Source organism: Eurypyga helias, unplaced genomic scaffold, assembly GCF_000690775.1.
Source record: "Eurypyga helias isolate BGI_N326 unplaced genomic scaffold, ASM69077v1 scaffold21449, whole genome shotgun sequence".
Lineage (NCBI taxonomy): Eukaryota > Metazoa > Chordata > Aves > Eurypygiformes > Eurypygidae > Eurypyga > Eurypyga helias.
In genome coordinates, this window is record NW_010273027.1 from 529 (window position 1) to 11,669 (window position 11,141).

Genomic DNA, 11,141 nt, shown 5'->3' on the forward strand with positions numbered 1-11,141 from the left:
GGTCTAGTGGAAGGTGTCCCTGCCCATGGCAGGGGGTGGGACTGGGTGGGCTTTAAGGTGCCTCCCAACCCAAACCATTCCATGATCCTATAAATAAGCCAGGTTAGTAGCCTTCCTAAAAGCCTTGGTTCCCTGCCCCCTCCCACCCCCCAAGCTTACAGCACTGAATGTTTCTTCATAATTCAGGAGCAGTGCAGTTCCACATGTGGAAGCCCATGCCCTCACCCCACAAATAGCCTGTACTTTGTCCTTGAACTAGATCCACCATTTGTTTTTAACAGCTCACCAGGAAGGTAGTGCTGGTTCTTACTCAAATCATCCAGTGATTGAAGTTTTCACAAGTCACCACACAGCTGTCTGTAAATTCTTACCACCCCTTGTTGAGCAAGCCCAAAGAGGAGCAAAAAACCTCCTTGTAACTTTTTACAGGGCCACAAGGAAGAGTTGTCTTCTTGCATGGGGAACTGGGAGTGTGGCAGGGAATAAGAATGAGCAACTGAGAAAGCAGTTTTAACGTTAAAGGGCTTCCTCTCGTCTTGCGGTCGCTGTGACATCACACAATGTTGCTCTGTGGAGAGGAAGGCTAACAGGCACAGAACACGTGGTGTGCATGGCTGGCATTTATTTCCTTTTTTTTTTACATCTATAACAAAACAGCTTAAAATAGACCTCTAGTAGTTGAAACCTTTTCTATATTTTAAATGCAAAATTATTCCAATAAAAATATATTATTTACATTTAATTTCACATTCTAGAAAGGCCAAGTGACTACAAAAATAAGTGCTATGATGTAAACATCTAGTAGCTCCATGCTAGATCCTACCTGGTTTCATAGAGCTCTTAGAGTTGGACAAACCCGATTCCTCCAGAGTGCTCAGCTACCCCAACCCCGAGTAAAACCCAGTCAGGTTGACCCACTACCGACAAGTGCACTTGGTAGCTATCATGTCTTCGTACTCCTTGTAGACGATGGAGCCGTCGGGCTCTATGGTGAGGACGCTCAGCGGGCTGTATTCGGCAGGAACGCAGGAAGGCTTTGGAACAGAGGAGTCCAGCTTCTCGTATATGATGTTCTGTACCATCGTGTGCACCGGAGAGCCATATCGATGCCCGACGACCCTTGGGCAGTCACCTTTGCAGTACTGAGGGCTGTACCTGTGTGGTGCTATTATCCATTTGTCCCATTTTAGTTGGCTGAAACTTAGACGGAAGTTGTGAAGCTCGCACTCGTTTTGAGGGAACAGAAATTGTTTGAAATACTCGCTCAAATTGTACGGTGGAGTCGCAGGTGCTTCCTTTGGATTCTCAGCTCTTCGCTGTCGAGAGGCCCTTTTACCCCGTGAATTCTGTCTCCCTTTGTCACCCGTAGGATCAACAAGCGGAGTGTTCCTTTGCCTGGGCCGCACCAGGCTTTTCCTTCTGTGTCGAAGTGAGTTCCACCGGTGATAAGCTTGCTCACTGGTATCGTTCAGATAAAGGAGAAGAGAAGGGGGAACCAGTGCCACGTTAATGGGGTTTTCCAGTTTCGTGTTGTGTTGTGGGTCACCCACCAGACAAGTGAAGTTCACAGCCATATGAATATTCCTCCTGTTAGTAGCAATGAGAGGCTGGAGAAAAGAAGTCACATCTATCTCAACCCACTTGCGTTTTCTAACCTCAAAGTGCAGGTTAAAAGCCAGGGAGTGTGAAACGCTGGGACACACTTGGCTAGAAAAGTCATGCTCCTTGGCAGCTAAATGGCACATACAGGTAACGGAAGAGGAAACGGGAACTGAGGTGTCGAAGGAATAGAGCAAGACAGACTTGAGTAGGTGCTCTAGAGCAGTAACACGGTCCAGGTTGAAGAGTAAATCACCCGGGTGAATGTCTCCTGGGGAGGGAAACAAAATCTTGCTGAGTTAATGCATCTTAATTTGCCACCTAGACATCAACACTCTGGTGTCGTGGATAAGTGGAAATAATTCAGCAGCACAAGAACCCACACTCAGATGCTGTCTCTCGTGTTTATTACATGGAATTGTCACTTTGGCCAGGGACTTAACATAGACGAGTTAAGAGAAGACAACAAAACCAAGAAAACACATATTTTTAAGAGATATTAGAATTGGTTTCTTTAAAAAAAGAAAAACAAAACCCAAAACCTCCTATATTTTTCTCTGTTCAAATTTGGGGTCTGTAAAAAGTTACGAGAACTAGAGGTTCCAAGTTACTCTGAATGCACGTTTCAGTCTCGCTCACCCCCACCATAAAACACACTACTCTTTCCTGGCATTCTTTGCATTTGCTCCAATTTCCTTCTTATTTTGGGACTGACAAACCCATTTCCTGGCCTGTGTTCCAGATGTGGACATAGCATGTGGTTTATATGCTGATTTTTTTTTTTTTTAAAAAACCTACCATGGTGATTTTTCTGTGATTAGAAATTGTTCCCTTTTGAGCACACAAATCTGTTAGGTGACCTCTTCAAACTCACATAGGCCAAATAATCAGAAATGGGGCGAGGGCTCTGTAGACCTTGACAAACTTGCATTTCCTGTATTAATGAGATTTTCTAAACCCATGAATTTGAATAGCCTCAATAATTGTAGGGAGTTGGTTCAGACTGGAACTGTTGCTTTGATTATATATCCTAATGTAGTAATAATTATGACATTAATTGCGAGTATATTTCTGAGTCGGTAGATTATACTGTGCCAGGAAATTTTAGTCCTAACTATCGTTTCTTTTCTTTTTCCCCATAGTGAATACTTCTAACTGAAGCTCCATCTCAAAGTGCACAAGTATGACATTTGTGTTTAAGGCTATCTGTCCTTCCAAGTGGAAAAATCCAAGTCAGGAGCACTGGGATCACTTCTCAGCAGGCACATAAGTAGAGCTAAAGGCCAAGGATTCCTCGCTGCAGTTGCTGTGACCAGCCCACACTGAAGAAAAGCACGAGAGCATGGTAAGACACAAAGTGCCCAACCATCCCAGTTTTTCAGTCCTGAGCCTGATTTACCAGTAGTTCTGGTCTTCCCCTAAGGATATTCACACATTTGGGTCGCGATTCTTCCCTAGCAAACGGGCAAGGGGAGGAGGAAAGTCCTCTTGCGATGGGAGTCAGGCAGTTTGTTAAAAGTCTCATTCCAGTCCTGGGTTTATGGCCTGGAAAAAAACAAGGCCAAGATGGGCAGTAGAAGGAAACATGATGCCCATCATCCCTAACCATTTTTCCAGCTTCTCTTACTTTGCTTAGAGCTGGTTGTAGAGTTTTCTCTGACTCACAAGTCAGCCTGGAACGTCAGTACCACCTTGAAGATAGTACCGTTCGTGGGGCAGTTCCCAGACCGTGGGGCAGTCTATGTCTGATGGCATTCAAGAAGTAGGTTATGAAAAACTCCTGCAGCTTCAGAGAAGAGCCATCAGGATTAAAATAGCAACAACTCTAAAGAAATTGGGTACTTTTGTGCTACACTGCAAGCACATGGAAAACCCCCATTTAACCCCTGCAACTGAGGTCACCCCACACCTACCTTTCATGAGGTCCCTGTGGCGGTGCTTGCCTTCCAAACATGGAGTGAAGAGTCGCACCGTGTTATAGAGGTGGCTTTTGTTAGTCTTTGGGATTCCCTCCTTGGTAGCAGACATCTTATATAGCCTCTTCATGTACCGAAGGGCTCTGGAGTCCGGCTGTAGCCTGGGGGCCCCGCTTTCCCAGTTCTGGTGTCCCCGGTCAGACAGCACCTTGAGAAGGGGAGGCAGGAGGGCATATCCACGTCTCATGCCTTTCGGCAGCCGGAACAGTGGATTTAGCTCACTGGCGTTGTCCTCAGGAGCCACCAAAACCCCAAAGGTCTTGTCAGAGATGACACGACCCCTGGAGTGAGGGGAACACTGGATGCTAGAAGAAAGCCAATGAAGGCAGCAATAGAAACAAACGCAAATCCTCCAAGTACTCTCCATGCTCTTCAGAGCTCAACAGCCAAAAAATTGCCTCCCCTAAAATATTCAAGTTAAAAAGAGTACCTGAGCCCCATCCCTTATATATGCTGCAGCTGTGGAATGGGAGGGAGGTTTCTTTCTGATTAGAAGCCGAAGAGAAAGACCTGCAGCTGGCTACCAGAACCACATGCTGCTTTGCACTGAGGCGAAAGCCTTTGCCCCTGAAGGCAGACTATAAACAAAATCCTTATTCTGAGAGTTAACCTTTTTCACGTGGTCAATTCCCAGTGTGTGTGCCAGCCTCCAGAGGGAGCTGCGGAGACGAGTTAGCGTTGGCTGCTCTGTTCCGTCTGTTTGCAGAAGTGCATCATGCTAAGCCTCCAGAGGGAGCTGCGGAGACGAGTTAGCGTTGGCTGCTCTGCCCTGCTCTGCTCTGTCTGTTTGCAGAAGTGCATCATGCTAAATATTATTGCAATTAGCAGTAGTAACCTAATAATAAAACAGAAACTGTTTTGCATTTTCTGTTAATGTATTTCTCACATTTCACTTCTCTGTCGACAGTAATACCCACTTGAGAGAGGTAACCGTGAGGATGGTACCATCAGATGCGTCTTCACCCCAGCAGACAAGCACATATTTACATCCAGTCTGAGGTAAGGCACCAAAAAGCAGAGTGCTTTTTCGGCCAGTATCCGGTCTCTGTGGCGTATGCTCCAAAAGACTCCACCTGGAGTAATACTGGTGGCATCAGGAATATTCAGGAGCTGTTGTAGCTGAACATAACTGAAGGGATGGGGGTTAGTTTTATTTAATTAAGGAAATACAGGGGTATTCTGCGCAAGGATGGCCTGTTCAGAGTGTCTGATTAACTTACAGTAATGCCAGTCTGGCATTCTTGGATTTGGAGTGGAAGGTCAGTTCCGATAACAGTCGATATATGAAACAATATAACCTTTTCTGCTAGGTTTCTTAACGCTGATTTGATTATGCTAACAGCGGGGTGCCGTCACTTCTAAGGTTAGCTGAGTTTAACCTGTTTTGGACAAGGTGATCTGCACTTCGATTCACTCTAAAAATAAACCCTTCAGTCAGGCACCGAACAAGCTCATCTGCTTCCTCCCCTTGGGTTTGAGTTAGTCCCACTTGACATTAGTTTCAAACACATGTAACTAGAGTTTCTGCTGTTCCATGACAATTCAAGCTGCTCTTTAACCCTGCCTTCCCCCACAAACCAACTGTGCGTTCCTGCTCTCTCCTTCGCGCTGATTTTTGATGTTACCAGACCTTGTGGAGGGTCCTGTCAGACCATCATTAGATTGTTTGATAGTCTCATGTTTTATACATTGTAAATATTTATTCTGTTATTAGTCACTAGATTGTTGCAGCAGAAACTATGCTTTTCTTTTTTTCCCTGGGAAACAGAGTGAGCACCTAGTCTGTACCACCACAAACTAATAATACTTTGTAAATTCCTATCAAACGGAGCTGGGGAACGCGTAGCTTTGCCCTGTGCGTAGATGCTGATGTCGGTTTGTTTCCACAAGGGAGCGAAAGCATTAAGCACAGGTATAGCTGTTCTGCCCCGAGTGTTTTATTTTGGCTCACCGAGCTGAGTCCGTGGACTTTGAAACCCCAGCAGCATCAGGTGCTGGCTGCAGGGTCCATTAGTAACGATGCCGAGACCTCGCCGGCCGCCCGTGCGGAGTTACGGCTGAGCTGCGCGTCTGCTGCGCAGATGTGAGCTGTAGCCATCCCTAACAATTTAGAAGGAAGAAATGTTTCCTGGTACTTTCAACAGCTTCTTCCTGCCAACAACCAAAAAGATCAAACAAGCTAGTTTAAAGAACCAACGCACAAATATTGTGTGACGAGACACAATCAAAGCTAAAACACTACGTACTGCTGATTTTATGACTGCGGTGTAAACCAGATTTTCTTTATCCCTGATGATAGCAGCTTATGCTCAGCTCAGCCCGTTTTTATCTCCTTGGCAATAACATCACCACCCCCTTCAACTGATGGTAGCCAGAAGATTGGCCTCCCTTTGCCTCTCTGTTCCTAACTGCCTTCTGGTGCCCGATGGTTACAGCAGCCTCTGTAGTCTGTGTAGTCGTACCTGCCCTTTGAGCTGGTTTTCACGGACACAGTGGATGAGATTTTCCCCCTGCTTTATCATATTTGTGATTGTCCCATGGAATACATTTGCCTAGCTGAAAGGTCAACTTTCTTGAAAACCTTGGAGAAGAGCTGGAACACGCCAGACACAGACATAAGCTGTGGGACTGATGGACAGGTTATGAATTCCTGTTTTCTCACAAACTATTTCTCCTACTACCTATGCAGCTTTGCATGTATCATCTGTTTTATTTATGTTTTAATTGACCATCACTTTATTAACATTATTTATAGAACCTAGAAATTTCCCTAATGGCCTGTGAGCCCCTTTTCCTCTGTGCTGCATAAATCCGGACTGAACTGCCTGGAGGGTTTGCAGTCTAAATGTAGGACAAGAAGGGACTTAGCATATGAATGGTTATCTTCTCTTTGTTGGCATCACTGAAGAGCAGAGTTTTAGGGGTTTAAAGAAGATTATAAGAGAGCATTGCTGTTGTTTGCATCAGGGGCAGCATGAAGATCTTGTCTGAAAGTCTGACAGGCGAACAGTGGAAGCCGACCGCAGGAGGGGGAGTTGGTAGAGTACACGGGGATGTTCCTTGCCTTATAGGGGTGCTCTGAGGATGAATATATTAAACACTTGAATTGGGTTTGCATGGCAGTTTTGGTAGTGGGGGGCTACAGGGGTGGCTTCCATGAAAAGCTGCTGGAAGCTTCCCCTGTGTCCAACAGAGCCAATGCCAGCTGGCTCCAAGATGGACCAGCTGGTGCCTGCATCTCAGGTGGTGTTCGGTGTCCACAGGGTATTGTTGTGATAGGTAGGTGAGAATCCAGCAGCAGTGGGGATGTATTTTAGAGAAGTGGTAAAACACTCTGTTTTTTCCACAGTAGTCAGGTTTTAGAACCTAAAATAATGCAAAACTTACAGGTTGCAATTATCTCAGTTCCTCAGGCAAGGGAAAAACCCACACGAGGAGGATATGCCCCAGAAGGCCTCTTGTTTACATGCCCACTGAGGTCCCCAGAGCATCAGGGTGAGGAAAGATCATTCCCTGGGGGTCACTCCAGTGAGGAAGGTGAGAAGGGGAAGGTATAAGCTTTGTGGTGTGCCCGCCAAGAACACTCAGAGGAGGAATACCCCTCCTCCGGGGCTGTCTGCCCCATAATTGCCACGTGTGGCCTCTCTCTGCCTTAGCTAAGAAGGACTGCCTTCCTCTGTATCCGTGTAGAGCTAAGGGGGCCAGGCATACTCTGTGGATTTATCCAGCAGCATAATAATATTTTGTTCTATTCTCCTGCCAAGGGCACAGCAGTGAGTCAACCAAAAAGAAAAACAACATTGCCTCTGCCTCTGCCTTCCTCACTTGGGCATCCGCGTCTAAAGTACCGGATTCCCACTTGACCAAAAATATAATGGTGCCTAAAGTTAATGTATATCGCAGGTACACTTGCACTGTTCACATTAGGGATCTATTCTTTGTTGCTGAAGGACTTAGCTACAGGTGAGCCAATAGTCAGTTTAGTTCTTCTATAAAGAGGTTTTAGATTTATGAAAATTAATTCTGGATTTATGGAAGTATCATTTTACTAAACATTCTAATATCTCATGTGTTCTAGGTTGGATTGGGGTATTCTGACCAAAAGTGAAGCCTCATCTCTGGTTTATTGCACTATTTGTATGTTAGTAAAAATAAGTAACTCTTTCAAGTGTTACCAAATATTAGCTGATAGATGAAACAGCTTGGTCTGAGCGTGGAGTTTGCTGTACAAAGCTACAGCCATAAGGAGATGGATAAACATGTATGGATACAGCAATAAGCATAATGGCTTCTTGGAGGGTGCAGAGGAGGGTTGAGCCAAGCTGGAATCGTGGTGCAGTGGTAGTTCCTGCCGCCGTTCCTTTGGGCATGTTGCCTTCCTGTTATCTTCCGTGGCGCTGGTGTAAACCAACCGTGTAATAACACTTCTCCGGGTGACCCTGCGGGCACTTGGTACAGCTGGAATTGGTAAACGTTCTCGACTGGGTAATCAGTTGGTTCACGTAGTACACGAGTTTAGCGGCTTAATAGGCAGCACTGTGAGACCAGTTTTACTTCCTCCTGTTGTGAAAACAAATGATTAGCAAAGAGCAGCCAGCCAGCCTCACTCGGCCACTGACAACCAGCCCAGTTTTTCCTTTGCCACTACTGGTGGTGGCCATTTGGATACTGGTGCGGTACCTTCGCCAAACCCCTTCGGATGTGCCGCTGGCAGGGCGCGCGCTGCTGCAGGGCTGCTCAGAGCTCTGCTGATCAAGGGTTTGCCTTACAGCTCATTCACACGTCAGCCGCCTCGTCATCTGGGTGACGGCTGGGGAGAACGCAGATCCTTCGTGCTGAAGTATGGCACTCGCCATCGTGCTGCTGAGCAAATGTCTCCTGGAGAACTAGTAGGTTTCTCCTTGGTGTAATCAGATATTCCTTAAAAAAATAATGAGAGCTCATTCGTGGAAAGGGAACAACAGCTGCAGAAAATGACTACTGTGGGTAGCAGAGGGGCTACTTGGAGGGGCCCTTGTGTTGGTGGAATCATTTCCAATGGCTCTTGTGAGCTGAGCGACTCCTTCCCCGGCCACATGCTCCGTATAAAGCTGTGGGGCAAGTCGGTCTGTGGGTTTTGGTAAGGTTGGCAGTTGACCTGTTGGTTTTGAGGGTGTTCATGGTTAGCTTGATTTAGGTCTAATGGGGAAGTACAACACATTTTAGATATCTTGAAAGATTCAGTGAGAAAAATATGAATGACTATGTAGAACTTAACTGGGCTTTTTGTTTGCTGTTGTTTGTCTGCCCTTGGACACTCCAGGGGTGGGGCATCCACAGCTTCTCTGAGCAACCTGTTCCAGTGCCTCCCCACCCTCTCCAGGAAGAATTCCTTCCTGATGTCCCATCTCAATCTCCCTCTTTCCGTTTAAACACATCACCCCTTGTTGGGAAACTGTGGTTTTCATTTCGCTGGGGTGTTATTTTACACTACTGTCGGATGTGGGTAGGATGCAAGTCCTTCTGAGACCCTTAATGAGAAAAACGCTAAAACATAGTTTAACTTTTTAGAGCTGGAGGAGGACAAGGTCCAGAACGATACTCCCTTCGGAGGTGGATGTGCTGCCGGCATGAGCCGTCCTCTGCCCCGGAGACCCCGCTGCCCCAGGGCGCGGGGAGGTGGGCTGGAGCCGGCAGTTTCGGGGTTTTTTCCTCCCGGAGCGGGGTCCGGAGCCTTGTCTCCCCCCCGCAGGCTCCGGGATCGTCCTCCCGACCCCACCTCCGTGCCTCCCCCTGGGCAGGGCCCTGCGCGCTGCCAGGGCGGGAGGGATCCCTGGGAGCCGGGATGGGATGGGATCTGCCGCAGCTGGCCCGGGGAGCGTAGCGGGGTCCAGGTAAGGCGCAGGGGGGGAAAGGAGGATGCTCGGGGGCGGCCCTTATCCCTGCGGAGCACTCGCAGATAACTCGCGTGATCTAAATTACACTGATTGGCTCTAATTGCTGTCACCGAGTGCGCCCATCTGGAAACGATTCGCCTCGGAGGAGCTGGGGGTAGGGAGGTGGGTGGCTCTCGGAGTGTTAGGAGGGGGAGGAGAGGAGGAGCGCTGCAGCAGCAAAGCCTTTTAAAGTTCAGTGAGTCTGTCAGATGTTGGGGAGCCTTGGAATGGTGTTTTTATGGATCTCGTTACTGGAGTTACCTTGGGAAGCTCTGCTGTCCATCCCTGTCTCCTGTTTTACGCAGCCATGGATGGAAGTGAGGGGTTCGGGTTGTGTTTCTTTGGTACGTTACTTCCCATCGTGTGTGAGGGGTTGGAGGCGTGCTGTCGGGTAAGGTGCTGCTGTCTGCTAGGAGCAGTGGAGTTTGTAAAAGCTATCTAACCTGATGCTCTTTCAGTGGTAAAAAGCATGCTTTTGTAGTTCAGAGCGTGTGGAGTTAAAGTGCTAAACTGGTGCTGGTGTGTAACAATGTGACTTATGCTATCTTCAGCATGAAGGGTTTTTCTCTATTAATTTAAAGACCTGAGCTACATAATTACTTCCTGCAAAAAATCCCAAGGGTAACTGCCTGGACTCCTCTCTTTGTTGTTCGGGTACCTGTTAATAAGATTCTTCCCTTGGAAAAAAAGGTTTCCTGAGCAGCATTTAATGTCAAGAATGAAGCAGTGTCAGGTAGAAACTGGATGTGTTTCAGTGGAATATATCCTAAGGAATTCCAAATTTAACCCTGGAGCGTTCAGTGTTTTGCAAGGTATTTTGATGTATTTAAAAAGCAGAAACATTTCTAAATGGGATGTGCTTCAGTGGGAAAACTAATGAGAAAACGTTAAAACTTGAGAAAACAATTCGAGTGTGCATTGAGCAAATAGAAACCCAGGCTGAATAAGTAGGGGAGATGACAGAGAAAAGTGTTTTCAGGTGTGTGGGAGGGAATCCCATAAGGTTTTCCAGCCATTTATAAACAGTGAGAGCATATGCAAATGTTATTTTTTTATGAATTTGCCCAAGAGGGTTTCTGCACGCTCCGATATGGTCTCTCGTTTGGCCTTATTTAGTGCTGAGGCGCAAGTCCAAACATGCCAAGGGCCAGGCTGGTACTGCCAGGGCTGCTCCGGCTGCCAGGGCTCTGCTGACCACCTCCCCGGTGTGAGGTGACTTATGGTGTCAAAAATCCCATGAAAAAAACACCAGGACGTAGCTGGAGAGGGGCTGGGGCACGGGCTGGACAGCCCTGCGCCTTGGAGCGGGCCCTGCCCTCAGCCCTGACGCAGTCTCCGGATCCTGGGCTCGGCGGAAGGACGGCTGGCTGTAGCTCTGCGTGCTCCCAGGCGTTTGGAGCTTTCTGCTGTTACACGCTTGTTTCTCGTTCTGCCTTTGTCAGTTTTTTCATCTATGAATTTGCATTCTGCTTGTTTGCTTTGCCCGGAATTTGGGGAAAAGTGTGGACAAAATGAACCCTGTCTAAGAACAAGCTTAGGGGAAAAAATGATGTCTTGCCTGTTTTCAGTACTTTCTGGACCTGTCCCTGAACAACTCTTTACCACGCTTTGGAGAAGGGAACTTAATTTGGTTTTGCATGAATTTGCATCA

The 11,141-nt window shown here is 47.1% G+C and overlaps 1 protein-coding gene across 1 annotated transcript; it reads right to left on the minus strand.

Annotated features, from left to right (window-relative positions):
• Nucleotides 1–917: 917 nt before the first annotated feature.
• Nucleotides 918–3,942, minus strand: GDF9 (growth differentiation factor 9). Its single transcript, XM_010159342.1, has 2 exons — nt 3,513–3,942; nt 918–1,870 (listed from the first exon to the last, which is right to left on the minus strand). Exons 1-2 carry the CDS (start codon nt 3,940–3,942, stop codon nt 918–920), a joined length of 1,383 nt encoding a protein of 460 aa, XP_010157644.1.
• Between the last annotated feature and the right edge of the window lie 7,199 nt (nt 3,943–11,141).

Coding starts and splice junctions, on each gene's coding strand:
- GDF9 (XM_010159342.1), bottom strand. CDS start 3,942: ATGGAGAGTACTTGGAGGATTTGCGTTTGTTTCTATTGCTGCCTTCAT. Junction 1,871..3,512: donor CCACAGGGACCTCATGAAAG/GTAGGTGTGGGG, acceptor TTCCCTCCCCAG/GAGACATTCACCCGGGTGAT.